The 20616-nt window shown below is 48.4% G+C and overlaps 1 protein-coding gene across 1 annotated transcript in view; it reads right to left on the reverse strand.

Annotated features, from left to right (window-relative positions):
• LOC138284949 (protein mono-ADP-ribosyltransferase PARP14-like) overlaps nucleotides 1-20616 on the reverse strand; it is a 745301-nt gene that overhangs the window by 18778 nt on the left and 705907 nt on the right. The window contains exon 17 of the mRNA XM_069224296.1: nucleotides 14186-14360. Within this exon, the coding sequence (XP_069080397.1) occupies nucleotides 14186-14360 (175 nt within the window). The remainder of the gene's footprint in view (nucleotides 1-14185; nucleotides 14361-20616) is intronic.

Genomic DNA, 20616 nt, shown 5'->3' on the forward strand with positions numbered 1-20616 from the left:
TAACCCCGGATGGTGATCGGTAGAGTGGTCAGTAGGAAACAATGAGCAGTGCATTAAGCCTTTCTTAAAAGTCTTTACTGGTAAACCCCATCTCATGCAGGGAGGTGGGCAGAAAGCCAGCGAGCCACCCATTGGACCTGTGCAGCTGAATGATAGCATTCTAAGTCCAGAAGACCTAATCCACCCGCAGTCACAGTTAGATTTAGAGTGGAAAGAGCTCCCGATGGCACCGCAGTGACCAAATCAGATGTGTGGCCTGTCTGAAGAAGGAATGAAGGACAAGCAGGGGAAGGCTTGCAAAATAATGCTATCATTGGGGTAGCACCCCATCTTCACTAGTGCCACGTGGCCTCTACAGAAAGCAAAAGAGAAGACCAAAAAGCAAACTGGGCTTGGAGGGACCGTTCGCTCTGCTGAGATTTTCATCCTGGAAATCAGTGTAAGAATGGTAGATATTAATCACTAGGTATCAAAAGGTAACTGGTTCCCAGTTCAATCTGAGATCTATTTGTATATAAAGGCGAAAACAGTGCCATATGTTAAAGAAACACTAATTACATTTTAAAATTAGCAAATTTTGTTTGTGCAATTTATATCCCAAATATTTTGAAGATTCCATGTGTACTTGACACTTAGGGATAACCCAGATCTGTAGTTTGGCTTTTGCTCAATTTCAAAACCATATAAAGACATGGATAAAGCGGGCAATTGCCTTGCACAACCTTGCAAGGGGTCTGGCCCTTGCTCACCCTTCAAAAGCACTAACAGCGTACCATTGCACCAGAAGAGTTTGCCAAGGTGGACGGGTGTTGCTTGTTCAGCCACTTGACAGTGCCCCTTCTGTTTCGCTCCTGTGTGCAGAGACAACTCCCCAGGTACCCAATACCTTCGAATAGTCTTGGTGGACCCATCTTGTCTGATTTTAGGAATTGTTCCACCTTGTTCTTCTCTTCTTTATTCATCCAGTTTTTAGCAACAACCCTTTGAATTACTTGCTGTGGATCTCCCATTTGCTCTCGATTTCATCCTCCTCTTTTATTATCTTTGATTGGTAGACTGGGCTCCCATTTCTGAGATAAATGTAGAGTCCCAGACATACATTCTAGTGCTGTGAGACTACAGACAAGTTGTGGGTACTTCACAATCTGGCATTAGGCGTGAGACTGTCGCCCACACTATCTACCCTGCCTCTTTAAAAAAAAAAAATAGGTTGAAAGTCCATGGGCGGTTGGGGTAAGCCAGATGTTTTTGTTCAATTTGTTTAAACTAGCATAAGGTTAATTACCCTAATGTTTCCCAAACTGTTTGCCAGGGGTTTTAAAATGTTCAGAAACATAATCAAAAATGTGCTGTTACTTTCTCTTCAGGAAAGATCGGGTAGATTTGGGTAGGGGTGATGGCCTTGCTGCAGTACTGAAGGGCATTAAATTACTGATAAACAAGGACGTAATGTGACACCTGAATGTAGCATACCAGGAGGCAATCACTAAAAGACCACAGTGAATAAATAATGCTATGTTAAAAAAGAGTAAATAAATGCACTGATAACACAGTGAGGCATGGCCTCTCTTGCGTGTGTCTGTAAAACTGATGTTTGTTCTTGAATTTTTGTCCTGAATTTTGACCCTTTGTCCTGAATTTTTGTCCTGAATTTTGACCCTGTGTCCTGAATTGTTTACAGTCCTGTCCAGAATTTGCCTCAATGCCAGGTGGTCACCCTACAGGTAAGTAAGTTATGGGTTCCAAGCCCCTTTTAAGATATTTTTTTCTTTACAAAAGATTTCACAAGCACAGTGGGCAAGCGTACGTGGGCAGGCGAAACCTGAAAAAAAGACTGTGGAAAGGTCATGTGCTGTTAAAATCGCAAATCGGAACAGTCGTACTGGTACAGTAAAACAGGTTCCAGTCCTTGCCAGTGTCCAAAATGTATGAAACTAGGCTAGTGGCAGAGTACTGAATACTTAAATACAATTGTTTTTATTGGTCACAGTTACAGATTTCCCAAATTATTTTCAGTTTCTTAAGATGCACTATGACTGGAGAGAGCTGATAACGAAGATAGCGTCCCGATTGGGGAGCTCCGATGGCCCGAGTGAAAAAACACTGCACCGACGCCTTTTACAGGGGTACACCTTTGGGTGCTGCTGGACAGGGGGTGGCATGACTGCAGCCCTTGGCCTGGTGCTCGCACTGGATGGCCTAGAGGGGAGATTGAGCAGTGTGGACTGTGGCCACCTTTATGTTGAGGGCGAAGCCTGTCCCTCGGGTTGGCCAGAGTCACGCTACCAGAGCTGGATTGTAGGCCAATGGCGATCCAGTTGAGCAGGTGAGGCACTGGTGTTGATGAGCTCATGCCCGGGTGCCTGTTGGTGTTCCGCTGGCCCCAGAGGAGATGTGCTGATTGTGGCACTCCGGGGAGCGAGGCATTGAGGCCGGGGCTTGACTAGGTTCCTCAGTACTTTCACTTTGCCTCCCTACCATCCTGCTTTGGTGTGAGCTTTCCAGGTGGCATCACTGTGGGAGCCGGGACTTATGGCTGGGGCCTGTCGGGGCTTTTCACCGCTGTTGTGTGTCCAGCTGCCATATTAAGTAAATAACTTGCTCCGGGCTGCCTGAGCAGTGAACGTGGGCCAACTGCTGCATAGCGCTTTGCCCACTGAGGTGGACCCATTGCTGCATGCGGTCCTGGGGGACCGGAAGTCTTGGAACCACATGACTCTCCCCCACACCCCCTCGAAAGCTTTGGCTATGTCAACAGATGCCACCACCATGTCTGTCCAGTGACTTCGCTGTGTCATGCATTACATGCATGAGGCATCTCAGGTTCATTGTGGTACTCCTTCCCAGTATGTACCCACATTGGTTGACATGTACCAATGCAGTCATCAAAGGGCAAAGACGGAGTGCCAGCAGCTTACATAGGACCTTAACATCTGTATTAATCATTGTAAGTGGCCTGAATGAGGATGGATCTGAGGTATCCGCACCTGGTTTCGGGACAATCGTTATGCACCCCTCCCTCATGGACGAGGGTAAGACTCTGCATTCCTTGGACTCGAGATAAACCTCTAGTAGTCGTTGAGTAATATCCTCTGTATATGTATGGGAAAACTGCTGGGAAGCCATCACTTCCAGGTGATTTCCTCCTCGGGAGGCTATTTAGTGCCTGTCTGATCTCTTCCAACGCAAGATCTGCATCTAGATCTCTCATCACCCCTTCCTCTGGTTGTGGAATGTCTAATTTTGCAAGAAATTCCGTCACCCATGTTGGATTCTGTGTAAGTGGGCTGGTGTATACCTGTTGTAGGTGATTTCTTAGTACTAACAGCAGGTTTGCCTGTGTGTATGCATTCCCCCCTGTGGGGTTCTAAGGTGCATAATGGTGTGACAAGGCAAATCTCTGTGCAGAATCCAAGCTAGGAGTCGCCCCGAGCTATCCCCCTCCCGATGCAAGAATTGCCTTTATAACTTCAGCGTTTAACATTCAAGCCTATCCCTAGTCCCCATTACTTGTCTCTTTATGTTGGTCTCGTCACTCCCCCTCAGTGCCTCATCCGGGGGACAATTGCTGAAGTGCCGCCAGCTACTCCTCTTTCTGGAAAAGTTCTATTTGCAGTGTCTTACGCACCCCGCAGATAAGTCCTATGCATCGCTGTCTTACAATTGCCTTCATGGCCTCCCACTCCGTGGCTCGGCTGCATGTGCTCAGCCAATTATCTATAAAGTAATTCTGTGAAGCCTCAGCCAGACTTTCTCGGCCATGTCAGTGATCTCATGCCCAATCCCCATTCATTTGAAACGACCACAGGAGCATGGTCCAATAATATTGAGAAAGGTGCTCTGCCCTGGTTACCCCTAGAGCCAGCTCATCTGATATCAGTATTGTACCCGACAGACTAAATGTGCTGTGTATGGGTGAATAGCAAGTGTACTCTCGTTGCCTTGGGTGTTTTTCCCTCCGGACGTCGAGGAGTGACAAGTGGGTCATAACCTCAGATAATTGCTCAGTCATATGGGGTTTGATGTTAGGTTTAGGTGGATGTCGGTCTAGGTCTCCACCAAGGATACAATTAAAATCCCCAGCCCAGATCAATTATTTAGTATTCACCACAGGAACAAACATGTCTAGTAGTATATCATAAAATTGACTATCATCAATGTTTGGCCCATAGGGCTCCAAAGGCCATATGCAGCCCATCCAATCTGCCTTGTAGGGAAAAGTATCTATCTTCCATGCCTGCTCCCATGTAGATTAATGCAAACGGTATTCCTGGGGCAAACCAAACTGCCACCCGAGAACAAGAGGAGTAATTGGCGTAATACACCTGTCCCCTCCATTTCATATTCAATTTGGTAGCTTCCTGATCTGTGAGGTCGGTTGCTCGTAGGCAAGCTATATGCACCTCTCGCCTTTTTCAGCAGGTTTAACACTAACATTTTTGATAGGTCCCCCAGCCCTCCGACATTCCAGGTAAGTAGTTTAAATTTACGCATGGTGATCACATGTTAACGATTGCAGTGGATGCCCAAAACGGCCCTCCCCACAATGTATTTGCAGTGTCTCCAACACATCAACCCAAAAAACCTTGCAACACTTAACCCCCCCATCCCAAAAACCCTGGACAGCGAACAATTAAACAACAACACATTCTCGTGCACGATTCCTGATGTGCCAGGTCGTGCATCATCATCCCCCACCCCATGTATGTAGGTATAGTAGCCTTCTCAACCTATCTGAGTGTTACGGCCCCCTCCCCCCCCAGCACCCTCCCGTTGCTATTGCAGCAGTCAATCATTAGAAGAACAATATTGACTGCAGTTTGAAGTTCGTATGGGCAAGTAAGCTTCATCAGGAGTCCTGCCCCTCCAGCCCAACCGTAGGGATTTCCTCTTAAGTTAATGAGCAGCAGAAGTTAGAACTTCTGTGCCTGCCCAACAACTGGCTGGAGCCCCTGTAATATCTCCCTCAATGTCCCTGGGAATTTGACTGTCAGATATAAGCATCTGCAGGGCTTCATCATGTTTAGCCATACCATCTCACACTCCCAGGTACCGCCCTGTACATTCGGGCTGAAATAAACCAAACTTTACATCATGTGGTCTCCACTTAGACTCTGTGCACAATGAACCTCGTCCCCCAATTGCCCCGCTGCTTATAAAAATATTTCTGCTTTTCACTATTGTGCAATTAGCCCCAATTGCCCTATACCATCGAACCATCCCATTGTTGGGTCAGTTTACCATGAGTTGTTTCAGATCCTCTTGTCTGCCCAGGCCCAAGACTCCATGTTTGTCTTCAGGCCAGTGTGCCGGAGTCACCCATGTGTCCAGTAACTTGGTTTGAGCTCAGGCTTCCCCTGTCTAAGGGAGGAGTTACTGACCCAGTCTCCTCCATCGAGGTCTGAGCAGGTTTATCATCCGTTTCCGTGTGCAGTAAGTCATGATCACTGTACCATCTTCACCGATGACCACTCGTCCAGTCCCCTTCGGCTCAAGTGAGGACCGTTGAGAGGAGTGACGTCACCGGAAACCTTTCCGATCTCCACACTTTTGCTGCAATGTCCTTTGTTCACATGGTCGCCCTTGGGGGACCTCTGCCATGTCAAGCCAGGACCACGCATCTTCTGACTGCTCAAAAAAGTGTGACTTTCCATCATGCATGATCTTCATTTTGGCTAGACAGAGGAGCACGCACCTGATGTGAATGCCTCTGAGACATTATTTTTACTTCAAAGAAAGTTTTGCGTATCTCCTGTACTCTGCGAGTGTGGTCTGGATAAATCGCTATATTCTGGCCTTCATATTGTGGAGTCATTTGTTTTCTCACTGTTGTAAGTACTGCATCTCTGTCTCTGTAGTTTAAAAGTGGAGTGATGAAAGCTCAATGCATGGTGCCCGTAGGGAGCTTTGGGGCCAGGGCCCTGTGGGCTCTCTCTATCAAAGTATTGCAATAACTCCTCTGGTTTGAACTCATCTTGTATCCACTGTTCTAGAAATCGCTCCTCCTCCTGCCCTTCTATTCCCTAAGGGAATCCCAGGAGTCTGATATTATTCCTCCGTGAGCGTCCATCGGCATCCTACGCATGCTCTTGAAGGGCACAGATGAGGGTGGTCATATGTGATGTAGGAAGTTGGCTCTGTATTTACTATTTCAAAGTAAGAAATAGCATGCACAGAGTCCAAGGGTTCCCCTTAGAGGTAAGATAGTGGCAAAAGGAGATAATTCTAATGCTCTATTTTGTGGTAGTGTGGTCGAGCTGTAGGCTTATCAGAGGGTAGTGTTAAGCATTTGTTGTACACACACAGGCAATGAATGTGGAACACACACTCAAAGACAATTCCAGGCCAATAGGTTTTTATATAGAAAAATATATTTTCTTAGTTTATTTTAAGAACCACAGGTTCAAGATTTACAAACAATACTTTAAATGAAACATATTTCACTTAGGAACTTTAGGAACTTTGAATTAGCAAAATAGCATATACAGTTTTCACACAAATGGCAATAAGCTATTTTAAAACTCGACAATGCAATTTTCAACAGTTCCTGGGGGTGGTAAGTGTTTGTTAGTTTTGCAGGTAAGTAAACCACTTACAGGGTTCAAAGTTGGGTCCAAGGTAGCCCACCGTTGGGGGTTCAGAGCAACCCCAAAGTTACCACACCAGCAGCTCAGGGCCGGTCAGGTGCAGAGGTCAAAGTGGTGCCCAAAACGCATAGGCTTCAATGGAGAAGGGGGTGCCCCGGTTCCAGTCTGCCAGCAGGTAAGTACCCACGTCTTCGGAGGGCAGAACAGGGGGGGGGGGTTTGTAGGGCACCGGGGGGGACACAAGTCAGCGGCACGGGGCGGCCAGGTGCAGTGTGCAAACAGGCGTCGGGTTTGCAATGTAGTTCAATGGGAGGCCTAGGTGTCTCTTCAGCGATGCAGGCAGGCATGGGGGGTGGGGCTCCTCAGGGTAGCCACCACCTGGGCAGGGGAGAGGGCCACCTGGGGGTCGCTCCTGCACTGGAGGTCAGATCCTTCAGGTCCTGGGGGCTGCGGGTGCAGTGTCCTTACCAGGCGTCGGGTTCTTAGAAGCAGGCAGTCGCGGTCAGGGGGAGCCTCTGGATTCCCTCTGCAGGTGTTGCTGTGGGGGCTCAGGGGGGTCAACTCTGGCTACTCACGGGCTCGCAGTCGCCGGGGAGTCCTCCCTGTAGTGTTGGTTCTCCACAAGTCGAGCCGGGGGCGTCGGGTGCAGAGTGCAAAGTCTCACGCTTCCTCACTAAATGGGACTAATCCTTATCTAAGACGTAAATGTTTTCAAGGCTCTCGATTTGTGTTTCTACCAATGACAGGCTATCAATTTAAGCACTCCAGAGCACTTGGAGATGGCTATACCACTAATATATTGTTTGGAGGCCTCCATAGCATCCCTTATTTTGTTGCGAAAAACTTGGTCTTGCAATTCAGTGCCTTTCAATCGCCAGTAGTAGACCGGTGCAGGCAGGCTTGGTAGGCTGAGGGTCAGCTTCACTGAGGAATGATCAGATAGTGTACGAGTGAGTACGACCACATTACATGTCATTGCAGTAGCATGTCCGAAAGTAGCCACAAATCAGGCCTAGAAAAGGAACCATGTACAGGGGAGTGGAAGGCCTGTTCAGCGAACGTAGGATGTAGCAGCCACCAGGCATCGACTAGACCATATGTCTGCATGATGTGTGAGTGGGCGAGACTCGCTTGCGTGTCTGTCCACAAAGCTCCTGGTGAACTGTCCAGTGACGAGGGAAAAGTGCCTCATATGGTTGATCATTCCCTCTATTTCATACAGAGCTGCAATATGTAACCGAAAAAATCAGGGTCACCAATATTTGGGTCATAGATGTTGATTAGCACCATGCGCCAGCACCCATCCAGTGCTCCCACCTCTGCCACCATTCTGCCAGCAGAAACTGTTACGGTCTCTACCAGTGGAAAATTGACCATCTTTCTTATGAGAGTGACCACCCCACGAGAGAAAGTGGAGTAGGAGGAAAAATAGCAATGTATGCTTTATGATGAGGCAAAAGCCAGGAGAGCCATTGGAGAGCAGTGTGTTTCCTGAAGTAAAGCAACGTCGATTTAATGCTCGTTCAGGTATTTCAATACCCTTATGACCTTGCTAAGATTGTTCAATCCTTTAACATTCCATGTTAAGAAGTTAACCATTGGTATATGGGAATTAAGGGGCAGTGGCCAGCAACATGGCCGACAGGATGTGCTCTTAGAGAGCTCCTCCGCTCGACTTCCAAATCCTGAATAATCCTGTATCCAAGGGCGACTGCGGTACTGATTAAATGCTTCTCCTGTGTTGCTTTGCCTGCCTAAGCTTGAGGTTTCATACGACAGAGTAATTTCCCTTGAGGGGTAGAGAAACTACGAACGCTACGACTTGCGGTGTGACCTGAGGAGGTGGACCAGACCGAGCGACTTGTGCCTTGGAGTGCGGGAGGCCGAGGATGCGTGCTGCTGGCCAGTAACCGGCTGGACCTTGGTTGCAACGCAGTTGGGCATTCCTGGCATTCCCGGCACATTGTGGAGACTACATGGAAGATTCTTGCTGCAGCCTGGAGTGGCCCTGAAGTGGCGGTGCCTGCTGCAAAATTTATTTTCAGCCACACCGGACCTGAGACCTCGGGGTTAGCCAGGGGCGCGGCTCTCCACCCTGACATTAGATATGGCAGCAGTGCGCTGCAGCTCCCTGGAACTGGGTGTCCCGGAGGCACTGCAGATCTTGAAGACATCGAGGCAACTACGGGCAGAGCTGCTGGAATCGGTCCTGCAGAGAAACCAACCAAGAGGCCTGCTCCACTGACAAGAAAGGCCTGATGAGGGGTGCCTCCAGCTTAAACGCCCCAAGAGAGGTTTTTTGTTAACAACCTGGCAGCCTGCCTGTAGCAACATCAGAGGGGGGCTTCCCCTGGGGAGCTTACAACAGGCACATAACTTTAGATTATGGAGACATTCCACGAGGCACCGGCAATATATGGCTAAAACCATAATAATTATCGGATGTTAGAGCACGACCTGGGACACTAGAAAGCCAATGACGATTGCAGAGGGAGACAGGGGCTGCCTACGTCACATAATTTACCACGAACACCTAATCACTTGAGGCCCCATAGAAACACAGACACAGCCCTGGGGCAGGTGTGCCGGGAACCCAGAACTGTGAGGCGTTGGAATAATCAACACTGTACAGACATCTTTCTGATAACACAGACACTTGGGGATACATATCGTGTAACGTCTCTGCGGTCCCTGAACTTTATTGCTGACAGTGTAAACCGGGACTACAACATGAGAGAGAGACCGAGTGCAGCGCCATACGTATGGAAATATAACCCAATACATGACCCCAAGACAGGCAACGCCACTGGGTGAGCTCTGGACTGACCGGACCAGTCACCCAAAGCTCAATAGCAATCCTCAAGAGCGAAGCTACTAGAAGCAGTACGGGGATCGAGGACAGCACTATAGGGGCAGGCCGGAGTATCAGTGAAGGTTAATCTCTCGAGAGTCGACCTACGAAAAGTAGCGGGTAAGGTCTCTGAGGCAGAGAACAATATAGCCACCTTGCAATCCGCAGTCAGACAGCTCAAAAAACAGATGTCACATGTAAGGAAATGGCTCCCTGTTGCAATTACCCCCCACTTTTTGCCTGATACTGATTCTGACTTGACTGAGAAGTGTGCTGGGACCCTGCTAACCAGGCCCCTGCACCAGTGTTCTTTCACCTAAAATGTACCATTGTCTCCACAATTGGCACAACCCTGGCACCCAGGTAAGTCCCTTGTAACTGGTACCCCTGGTACCAAGGGCACTGATGCCAGGGAAGGTCTCTAAGGGCTGCAGCATGTCTTATGCCACCCTAGGCACCCCTCACTCAGCACAGGCACACTGCTTGCCAGCTTGTGTGTGCTGGTGGGGGGAAACGACTAAGTCGACATGGCACTCCCCTCAGGGTGCCATTCTAACCTAACACTGCCTGTGGCATAGGTAAGTCACCCCTCTAGCAGGCCTTCCAGCCCTAAGGCAGGGTGCACTATACCACAGGCGAGGGCATAGGTGCAGTGTCTAAGCAAAATCTTAGACATTGTAAGTGCAGGGTAGCCATAAGAGTATATGGTCTGGGAGTCTGTCAAAAACGAACTCCACAGTTCCATAATGGCTTCACTGAATACTGGGACGTTTGGTATCAAACTTCTCAGAATAATAAACCCACACTGATGCCAGTGTTGGATTTATTAAAAGATGCACACAGAGGGCATCTTAGAGATGCCCCCTGTATTGTACCCAATTGTTCAGTGCAGGACTGACTGGTCTGTGCCAGCCTGCTGCTGACAGACGAGTTTCTGACCCCATGTGGTGAGGGCCTTTGTGCTCCGAGGACAGAAACAAAAGCCTGCTCTGGGTGGAGGTGCTTCACACCTCCCCCCTGCAGGAACTGTAACACCTAGCAGTGAGCCTCAAAGGCTCAGGCTTCGTGTTACAATGCCCCAGGGCACTCCAGCTAGTGGAGATGCCCGCCCCCTGGACACAGCCCACACTTTTGGCAGCAAGTCCATGGGAGATAATGAGAAAAACAAGGAGGAGTTTACCCGCCAGTCAGGACAGCCCCTAAGGTGTCCTGAGCTGAGGTGACCCCTGCCTTTAGAAATCCTCCATCTTGCTTTTGGAGGATTCCCCCAATAGGACTAGGGATGTGCCCCCCTCCCCTCAGGGAGGAGGCACAAAGAGGGTGTAGCCACCCTCAAGGACAGAAACCATTGGCTACTGCCCTCCCAGACCTAAACACACCCCTAAATTCTGTATTTAGGGGCTCCCCAGAACCTAGGAAACTAGATTCCTGCAACCTAAGACGAAGAAGGACTGCTGAGCTGCAGAGAAGACGGAGACAGCAACTGCTTTGGCCCCAGCTCTACCGGCCTGTCTCCCCACTTCAAGAGAACTGCTACAGAGACGCGTTCCACAGGGTCCAGCGACCTCTGAAGCCTCAGAGGACTACCCTGCATCTAAAATGACCAAGAACTCCAGAGGATAGCGGCTTTGCTCCAAAGAAGAAACATCTCGGCAACAAAGAAGCAATCATATGCCCTCACACAGACGCCTTGGCCGAGGTATAACACTTTGTGTCCTGCCTCTTCCCTGAATTCGTGCAGTGTGTGCTGTAATTATGCTAAATGGGACTAATCCTTATCTAAGACGTAAATGTTTTCAAGGCTCTCGATTTGTGTTTCTACCAATGACAGGCTATCAATTTAAGCACTCCACAGCATTTGGAGATGCTTATACCACTAATATATTGTTTGGAGACCTCCATAGCATCCCTTATTTTGTTGCGAAAAACTTGGTCTTGCAATTCAGTGCCTTTCAACCGCCAGTAGTAGACCGGTGCAGGCAGGCTTGGTAGGCTGAGGGTCAGCTTCACTGAGGAATAATCAGATAGTGTACGAGTGAGTACAACCACATTACAAGTCATTGCAGTAGCATGTCCGAAAGTACTGTATGTACACCAACCAGAAGTCAATCTGGCACCTATGGTCCAAGAAATTTTAGAATTTGGGTGATACTGTGGTGTCAGTCTTTTGCGCATCACGTTACCCTAATGTCTCAAATAAAGCTCCAGACCTCAGAGTTCACGTAACATCAGTGACTTATTTATGTAGTACAGTCAGTTGGAGATTAGTTAAGGTGAGGCAATGTTGCTTCTTCTGTATGGGTCTTCCCCTACTTGCAGGACAATGCTGGTGGCTGCCGATACCCACTGTGAAACAGGAAAACAATGGCAGGTAAGTACTTGGTTTCGGTGAGGGCTTCAATGAGAGAAGTATCTACTGCCCAGTGGACAATTTTTCAGGGTGCTTATGAAGGTAAAGAATCTGTTGTCCAGACTACAGAAGTTATGTAGCTAGGGAAAGTGCACCCAGTATACCTTATGCAGGAGTTTAAAAAAAGCCCCTCAAAGAAACATAGAGGGTCCTCGTGCATCACAGTGAGTAGCATGTTCAGACGACTGAAGAGCTTGACAAATGGCTTTATGTACATACGTCCCAATCATCCGTGCAGTGGAAAAACAGAGTGTTCATAAAGTAAATGAAAGAGAAAAGAATAAAGATAAGAAGCTTCAAAGTTGCGCAACAATGAAAGCGCAGCTGCCATCCGCTTTATTTTTACAGTGGATCCAAGTGGTATTGGTCTTCCCTTTCCCCAAGCCCACATCCTTGTTGCACTTGCGAGAGCCACACTTCTGGGGCGTTGCTGGAAGGTGTTCAACCGGCTGGTTTCTTCAACGGGTGGATGGTGAGTTGGAATAGCTTTCTCTTCCGCACCCTGGTCTGTCTGAGGTGGTTTTCGAGCCCTCGGCTCCAGGAGACTCCGGGATTCTTCTTCAAATGCAGAATTTCGGCGTTTCTCTCTATGTTCTCCTCTGGAAACTTCTCCTCTCACCACAAGATGCTTTAGGAGCTCCATCTTCCTGTCTCTGGCCACACCCCCTCTCGCATGGGATATTCCTGTTTAAAGGGACAGAATGCATTGCCATGGACACCCTTACTACATCCCTTGCTTGTCTCTACATTGTTCAGGGGGAGTCAGGGTAACTTTTCAGGCACGTCTTTGTCCACGAGGTGTCTGGATTACAAATTAATTGGTCAAAATCAGAGGTGTTCCTCCGTTGACTGATGTCTGTACGGAGACAGCATTGGAACATCCTTTACGATGGACCTCTGATGGGGTGAGATACCTTGAGACCTAGGTCACCCGGAATTTTGATTTTGACTTGATCCGCAGTAATTATGAAACTGCCGCCGCCAAAATTAAGGCAAGTGTCAAGAGGCAGATTCAACTTCCTTTGTCCCTCCTTAGGAGGCTCTCCTTAATAATGATGGTGATCATGCCAAAGCTCTTAAATCTGTTCACAAACATCCCTGTTTTTTTTAAATTGTATTTACTGAGTTTATACGTGATAGAAAATAGAGAAACAGTATAATATACTCACGTGGAGAGCCAGACAAAAGATAATTATTTAAGAAATGGTGACAGTTATCGCAGATGATAGTCCTGTATATCTACCTCATTACTTTATCCAGCAATAGCATCAGACTCTCCTGACTGATAAGGTGTGGGGGATAAACCCAGATAAGCTGAGAAGTTATGACATGGCGTATGCAACATGGCGGCATCAGGCTGCCTCACTTTCATATAAGATATCTGCTATTGCAGACTCACTAACTGAAATACTTGGCACTAAGTACATACCTATCGAAGTCCGGGCTTAGTGATCAATAGGTCTAACACACTCATTGGTGGGTAGCATATGCACGCCGGCTCCAGTGACATGGCAGGATATAGATGTGATTGCCTTTACGAGCCATGGACGGTGGGAGCTAGCCAGGAAACTCTTTGCCGCTGCTGGTGGCTGATAAACCCTACTGCCTCCTACCGATGAGAATGCTACCTCAATATGTGTCATGTTTCTCTGTGTCGTTCAATAATGTCATTCTGGAGATAAGATGTATGTACTGTGTCGTAAATTCTATTTTTGTGAAATGCAATAAAGTTAAAAAAAAAAAAAAATTGTACTAAGACACAATGGCTTAACAGGGGTGTCATCTCGCCCAGACTCACTTTGCTGACCCAACCTACAATGGAATTTACTAATCTGGACATTTTATTTAAAAGTACCAAAGAGAAGATTTTACTTTGAAGAATGTGGCAACAAGGCACTAAATATACAGCCACCTTTTCAGTTTTTCCAAACCAACAAAGCCCCGGGTTAAGCAGGATGCAGCCATGCTGCAACTGAGTGACACTACTGTCACAAGCTGCCTTGTGAACAGTCACTGCAATTAAATGTCAGAATAATGCTGATGTCTCAAGAGCAAAGACAGATTTTCATTCCCTGCAAACCTGCTGTTAGTGCCGTCTTGCACTGAGTATAAAGGCAGTCAAAGCAGTCGATGTCAATGGCCGAGAAGCGTGCTCATAAGTATTCTCATACAAAAGGAGATTTGTGTAGTAACCAGAGCCCTCAGTTGTGGGGTAATGCAAAATAATATACAAAAAAAAGACTTGTGTACGATGCTAAATTTATTTTGTAATCCCTCTGCTGAGGAAAATCATCTGACCAAATATCCCCTACTTCTACGAGAAAGAATATACTGTACCGTTCATTCCTGCAAAACTTCGATTAAATCCGTATTTATGAATTGTGGTCAGGTGGGCTTGAGCTGTTCCGTGAAAAAGTAGCTTCTCATTATTTGTGCTGCCATTCTTGTCATCAATGCTCATTTTCTTGATCATGTAGTTTTTCCAAAGGAAAACATTTTGGACTCTCTCAATCTACAAAAGAAAATCTAATTAGTCTCTTTTCCCAGGACACAAACATGAACTGAAGCAATGATTTGTATCAGTGATAGCAATGTGAAAAACATTACCACTAATTGCGGCAGTACAGAAGCAAAAGTCACATTTGCAATGCAGTTTCATTAACATTACATTTACATATTGCATGCACGCCATTTTTAACCAGATACTCAAAATCTATCCAGCAGTGTGCTAACTCTCCCAGTTGGATAGGTTTCTCACAGTAGCCACCCAACAAAATTCGATACAATTCCTACCAAGTTAAAGGTCTTTCACTTGATTCCATCCTTTGCTCTTGGAAATGAATCCCAACATTACATTCTGGATCGTCCCATCCTCATCCACTTGAAAACGTGTGTTTTGCACATCACTGGCTGTATGTCATAATACCAATACGAATATTTAACTTTTGGGGGCTCACAGTAGCGGCTACCAGATCAGAAATAGAAGTTACCACAATTATTTTTTGTCATGGTCTTCAAAATAGAAACGGAAGCTTTTTGTTGGCTTGCAGATTATTAAATATAAAATTTAATCCTGGTGCTGATATGTTAAACCTAAACACCTGCGCCTACCGTTGGCCCTAAACTTGTGGAGCTGCACACAAAGCCACCCAGAAAGGAGGACTCTCACAGATATCTTTGATGCAGAATGCTTGAGGTGGATGAATTGAAGGAGCTTATTGTTGGAGAATACTCAGGGGAGTAAACAACTTTATAAATGTATGGAGGTGCCAGAGATCACAGCAGCAAGATGGCCGCCCTTAAGTGAGGTTCCACTGGCTAAGGGATGGATCTGGTAAAGATCGGTGGCTGGAGTGTACATTGGACACAAATAAAGATAAACAAGGTGATGGAATAAAAATCCCAGGACGTGTGCCATCACACGAGGGGGCCCTTGCAGCTGCAGAAACCAAATAAAAACAGGCCCTGCGGTGTAGCTGAGAGCCGCTGTATTGGAGGTATGCATGAGCCACAAACTTTCTCCGTTCTGGTGGTGAGAATCCACCTGGGTGACAGTTGCAGACCGTGGCAGTAGCATGTGAAACCAATGCCCTGGGGTGCACAGCCCGCCCGAGTTAAAGAGGTGAGGATAATGTAGAATTCAGCCATTTGTCTGAAACTGGCTGGAATGCAGAGTTGCGCTATGTGGCCCCGCTGGACCATGAACATGGGGAGGACGGCTCAGCGGGTGCATAACCTGTAATTAAAAAAACATGCGGCTCCCCGCCTGAGCGGTGCAGACGTGTCGTGTCCTACATGTGCCAAACAAACAGCGTCACGAGCAGCAACTGGGCAGTCCACATTCGAAAGCAAGGCATTTCACAGCTGCAATGTAATCAGTTGCGAAGATGGGGACGGCGAAGAGTGTCCAAATAGTTCCTTCTTATAGTCAGAAGCTACACAAGAAGTGTACAACACTTGGGGGCGTGAACAAGCGGTACAATTCAGAACTAACTGTAAGAAGTAACCTACGCACCAATATAAAATAGTGCACATAGTTGGTTTACAGAATAAGTGCCAACAACCTTAACGAAGCACAGTAGTGTGGTGAAGACTGATTTGTTCGTGGGGTGTGGCAGGACCAGCTGCGTTGTACAAGACTGCCAGTGTGAAGCATGTGACACTAGGTGCTCTGTCGATTCAGAGAAAAAAACTATGGATTTAACCCAGATCTGTGACTGGGGGTGAACGTTTGATTTGTTCAGCATTCCGCCAACATCAGTTCTCTCTGCAATCGTCACCATAAGTGAGAAGGGTAAGCACAAACGTGGGCCCTCTGCTCACTATGCCTCCAAATTCAAGCTAGCCTGGCTGAAGAGCTGAGATAGACAGAAACCAGTCTCAGGATGCTCTTTTCTGGTCCCAGGAGCACCTGGCCTGGCAGTTCAGGCTGGACTGTTGCCATGGGTAGCAGGGTGAAGTCTGATTTGCATATGGCTGGATTCAAAATCCTTTTTTGAGTGTGGTCCACCTCAGTGGATTGTAATTCCTCTTCGAATCTATGCTTTCGCATTTGAGAGGACAGTGATTGTTCCTCTGAATAGGAACCGGTAGTTGGCTCGGTTGCGGGTCGTTTTGGCACCGAAACCATGTCCACGCTCTTTTTCGGCTCCGAGGCGACTTTCCTCTTTTTCGGAGTCGACCCCTCTCGGCGTCGATCCTCCACGGTGCCGCTGTCTCTGCGTCGAGCAGCTTCGGCTCCGCTATCTCGGCGTCGATCTTTGCCGGCAGCACTATCTCGGTCCCGAGATGGCTGGGTGCCTGTGTCTCGACCCGAGTCGGACGATCTCGCCACTATTTCGGCCTTCTTCGGTGCCGATGGTCGGTCACCGAGTTTATGGGTTGAGCCATGGCCTGATGGCAGTGGCGTCCCCTGGGCCTTGTCAGTTTTCTTATGTGCTATCTTCGACGTCTTACTCACTGTTTCATGGTCGTCGAATTCGTCCGAGTCCGATTCATGGATCGAGAAGGCTTCTACTTCTTCTTGTTCCTCGAAATCTCGGTGTCCTGTCGGCGTGGACGCCATTTGCAGTCTTCTGGCTCGGCGGTCACGGAGCGTTTTTCGGGACCGGAACGCACGACAGGCCTCACAAGTTTCTTCCCTGTGCTCGGGCGACAGGCACAGGTTACAGACCGAATGTTGGTCTGTATATGGGTATTTGTTGTGGCATTTAGGACAGAAACGGAACGGGGTCCGTTCCATCAGCGTCGATGTCACACGCGGTCGGGCCGACCAGGCCCCGACGCGGGATCGAAAACTACCCCGAAGGGCAACGGAGATGTTATCGTATCGATGCGATGTCGATGCTAACTAACCCGATCCCGAACGCAACAATACCGACGTAATTTTCCGATTTTGAGCTAACTTTCCGTTCCGCAACCCGGAGCGAAAGGAACACGTCCGAACCCGATGGCGGTAAGAAAACAATCGAAGATGGAGTCGACGCCCATGCGCAATGGAGACAAAGAGGAGGAGTCCCTCGGTCCCGTGACTCGAAAGACTTCTTCGAAGAAAAACAACTTGTAACACTCCGACCCAACACCAGATGGCGGGCTATGCACAACATGTGTATCTACAGCGACAGATGCCATCGAACATATATTTTCTTAGTTTATTTTAAGAACCACAGGTTCAAGATTTACTTCAAATACTTTAAATGTAAGGTACTTCATTTAGATACTTTAGGAACTTTGAATGAAAACAATATCATGTACAGTCTTTGTAAAAATGGCAATAAGCTATTTTCAAAGTGGACACAGTGCAAAAATCAACAGTTCCTGGGGCAGGTAAGTAAAGGTCAGATTAGGAGGTAAGTAAAACACTTACAAGTCTCAGTCCTGGGGCATAGGCAGCCCACCGTTGGGGGTTCAAGGCAACCCCAAAGTTACCACACCAGCAGCTCAGGGCCGGTCAGTTGCAGAGGTCAAAGAGGTGCCCAAAACACATAGGTTCCTATTGAGAACAGGGGTGCTCCGGTTCCAGTCTGCCAGCAGGTAAGTACCCGCGTCTTCGGGGGGCAGACCAGGGGGGTTTTGTAGAGCATGGGGGGAGGGGGGGAGACACAAGAAGGCACACAAAACAAACCCTCAGCAGCACAGAGGTGGCCGGTTGCAGTGTGCAAACCAGGCGTCGGGTTTTGTATAGGTTTCAATGGAGGGACCTGGGGGTCACTTTAGCGGGGCAGGCAGGCACAGGAGGGGCTTCTCGGGACCGCCAACACCTGGGCGAGGCAGAGGGTCACCTGGGGGTCACTACTGCATCGAAGTTCGGTTCCTTCAGGTCCTGGGGGTGCAGTGTTAGTTCCAGGCGTCGGGTCCCTTGTTACAGGCAGTCGCGGTCAGGGGGAGCCTCTGCATTCTCTCTGCAGGTGTCACTGTGGGGGCTCAGGGGGGTCGTCTCTGGTTGCTCACGGGCTAGCAGTCGGTGGGGAGTCCTCTCTGAGGTGTTTGTTCTCTGGATCTCTAGCCAGGGGTGTCGGGTGCAGAGTGTGAAGTCTCACGCTTCCGGCGGGAAACGTGCAGTCTTTGAAAGTTGCTTCTTTGTTGCAAATAAGTAGCTGGTTTTGAACAGGGCCGATGTTCACGGGAGTTTCTTGGTCCTTTAGTCCAGGGCAGTCCTCTGAGGCTTCAGAGGTTGCTGGTCCCTGTCAGATGCGTCGCTGGTTGCAGGTTTTCGAAGTTGGAGACAGGCCGGTAGGGCTGGGGCCAAAGCAGTTGTCGTCTTCCCCCTTCTCTGCAGGCTTGTAGGTCAGCAGTCCTTGTTTCTTCAGGTTGCAGGAATCTAGTTTCCTAGGTTCTCGGGTGCCCCTAAATACTGAATTCAGGGGGTTGTTTAGGTCTGAGAGGGCAGTAGCCAATGGCTACTGTCCTTGAGGGTGGCTACACCCTCTTTGTGCCTCCTCCCTGTGGGGAAGGGGGGCACACCCCTAATTCTATTGGGGGAATTCTCAGAAATCAAGATGGAGGATTTCTAAAGGCAGGGGTCACCTCAGCTCAGGACACATTAGGGGCTGTCCTGTCTGGTGGGTGACTATTCCTTGTTTTTCTCATTATCTCCCCTGGACTTGCTGCCAAAAGTGGGGGCTGGGTCCAGGGGGCGGACATTTCCACTAGCTGGAGTGCCCTGGAGCATTGTAACACGAAGCTTGAGCCTTTAAGGCTCACTGCTAGGTGTTACAGTTCCTACAGGGGGGGGGGGAGGTGTTAAGCATCTCCACCCAATGCAGGCTTTGATTCTGGCCTCAGAGAGCACAAAGGCTCTCACCCCATGGGGTCAGAAACTCGTCTCTCAGCAGCAGGCTGGCACAGACCAGTCAGCCCTGCCCTGAAGGATTGGGTAAAATACAGGGGGCATCTCTAAGATGCCCTCTGTGTGCATTTTTTAATAAATCCAACACTGGCATCAGTGTGGGTTTATTATTCTGAGAAGTTTGATACCGAACTTCCCAGTATTCAGTGTAGCCATTATGGAGTTGTGGAGTTCGTTTTTGACAAACTCCCAGACCATATACTTAATATGGTCACACTGTACTTACAATGTCTAAGAATAGACTTAGACACTGTAGGGGCATATTGCTCATGCAGCTATGCCATCACCTGTGGTATAGTGCACCCTGCCTTAGGGCTGTAAGGCCTGCTAGAGGGATGACTTACCTATGCCACAGGCAGTATTTTGTAGGCATGGCATCCTGAGGGGGAGGCCAGGTCGACTTTGCCTTTTTCTCCCCACCAACAAATACAATCTACAATGGCAGTGTGCATGTGTTAGGTGAGGGGTCCCTTGGGGTGGCACAACATATGCTGCAGCCCTTAGGGACCTTCTCTGGTCACAGGGCCCTTGGTACCACTAGTACCTTTTACAAGGGACTTATCTGTGTGCCAGGGGTGTGCCAATTGTGAAAATAATGGTACATTTTAGGTGAAAGAACACTGGTGCTGGGGCCTGGTTAGCAGGGTCCAAGCACACTTCTCAGTCAAATCAGTATAAGGCAAAAGTGGGGGGTAACTGCAACAGGGAGCGATTTTCCTACACAAGTCCCCCTCTCCCCCCCCAGCCCACAGGCCAGGAGACTCAGCCATAGCTGGATGAGTCTTCCTAGTCTGTCAGACGAGGAAGAGTAGGGGAAATAGGCTGGTTTGTTGCAGGGCCTACTCTGCCTTACATCCTTCTGTTCAGGTCATTCCCTCTGGGGGAACTGACCCACGTCCACAGTGATAGGACCTAGTCTGAATTGCCTCTTGTCTGTGTCTTTGATATCTTCACCCATTCTCTCTATTTTGGGGTTAGAGGTATCCACCTCTGCTAATCTCATTTTAGCCAGGGTCACCCCTAGCTTACCCAAAGAGGTTACCCATAGCTGGAGTAACCCCACCATGACCAAAAGGGCCAGGGGGCCTAACTTGCTATTTGACATGGGGCCAGACCACAATGCCAAGGATAGTGCAGCCATGAAGGCTAACACCCAGCAGAGGCCACTGACAGCTGTCAGTGCCCAGAACCACACCTTTAGCTCTTCACCTAGAAGAGAAGGGGCTAAGTTACAGGCTTTTTTGGATTCAGGGTGCCTGTCTGCTGTGTTAGAGTGGGGGGTTACTACATCTTGTAGTAAACACCCTTCTTCCACTGTTCAGTGTAGCAGTAGGGAAAGTTGCGGAAGACATTGTAACGCGAAGGGTTAATTAGCTTGAACAGTGTAGATGAGCGTGATGCCTGCCAAAGCCAGAACAAC

The sequence above is a fragment of the Pleurodeles waltl genome, chromosome 3_1 (genome assembly GCF_031143425.1).
Source record: "Pleurodeles waltl isolate 20211129_DDA chromosome 3_1, aPleWal1.hap1.20221129, whole genome shotgun sequence".
Taxonomy (NCBI): Eukaryota; Metazoa; Chordata; class Amphibia; order Caudata; family Salamandridae; genus Pleurodeles; species Pleurodeles waltl.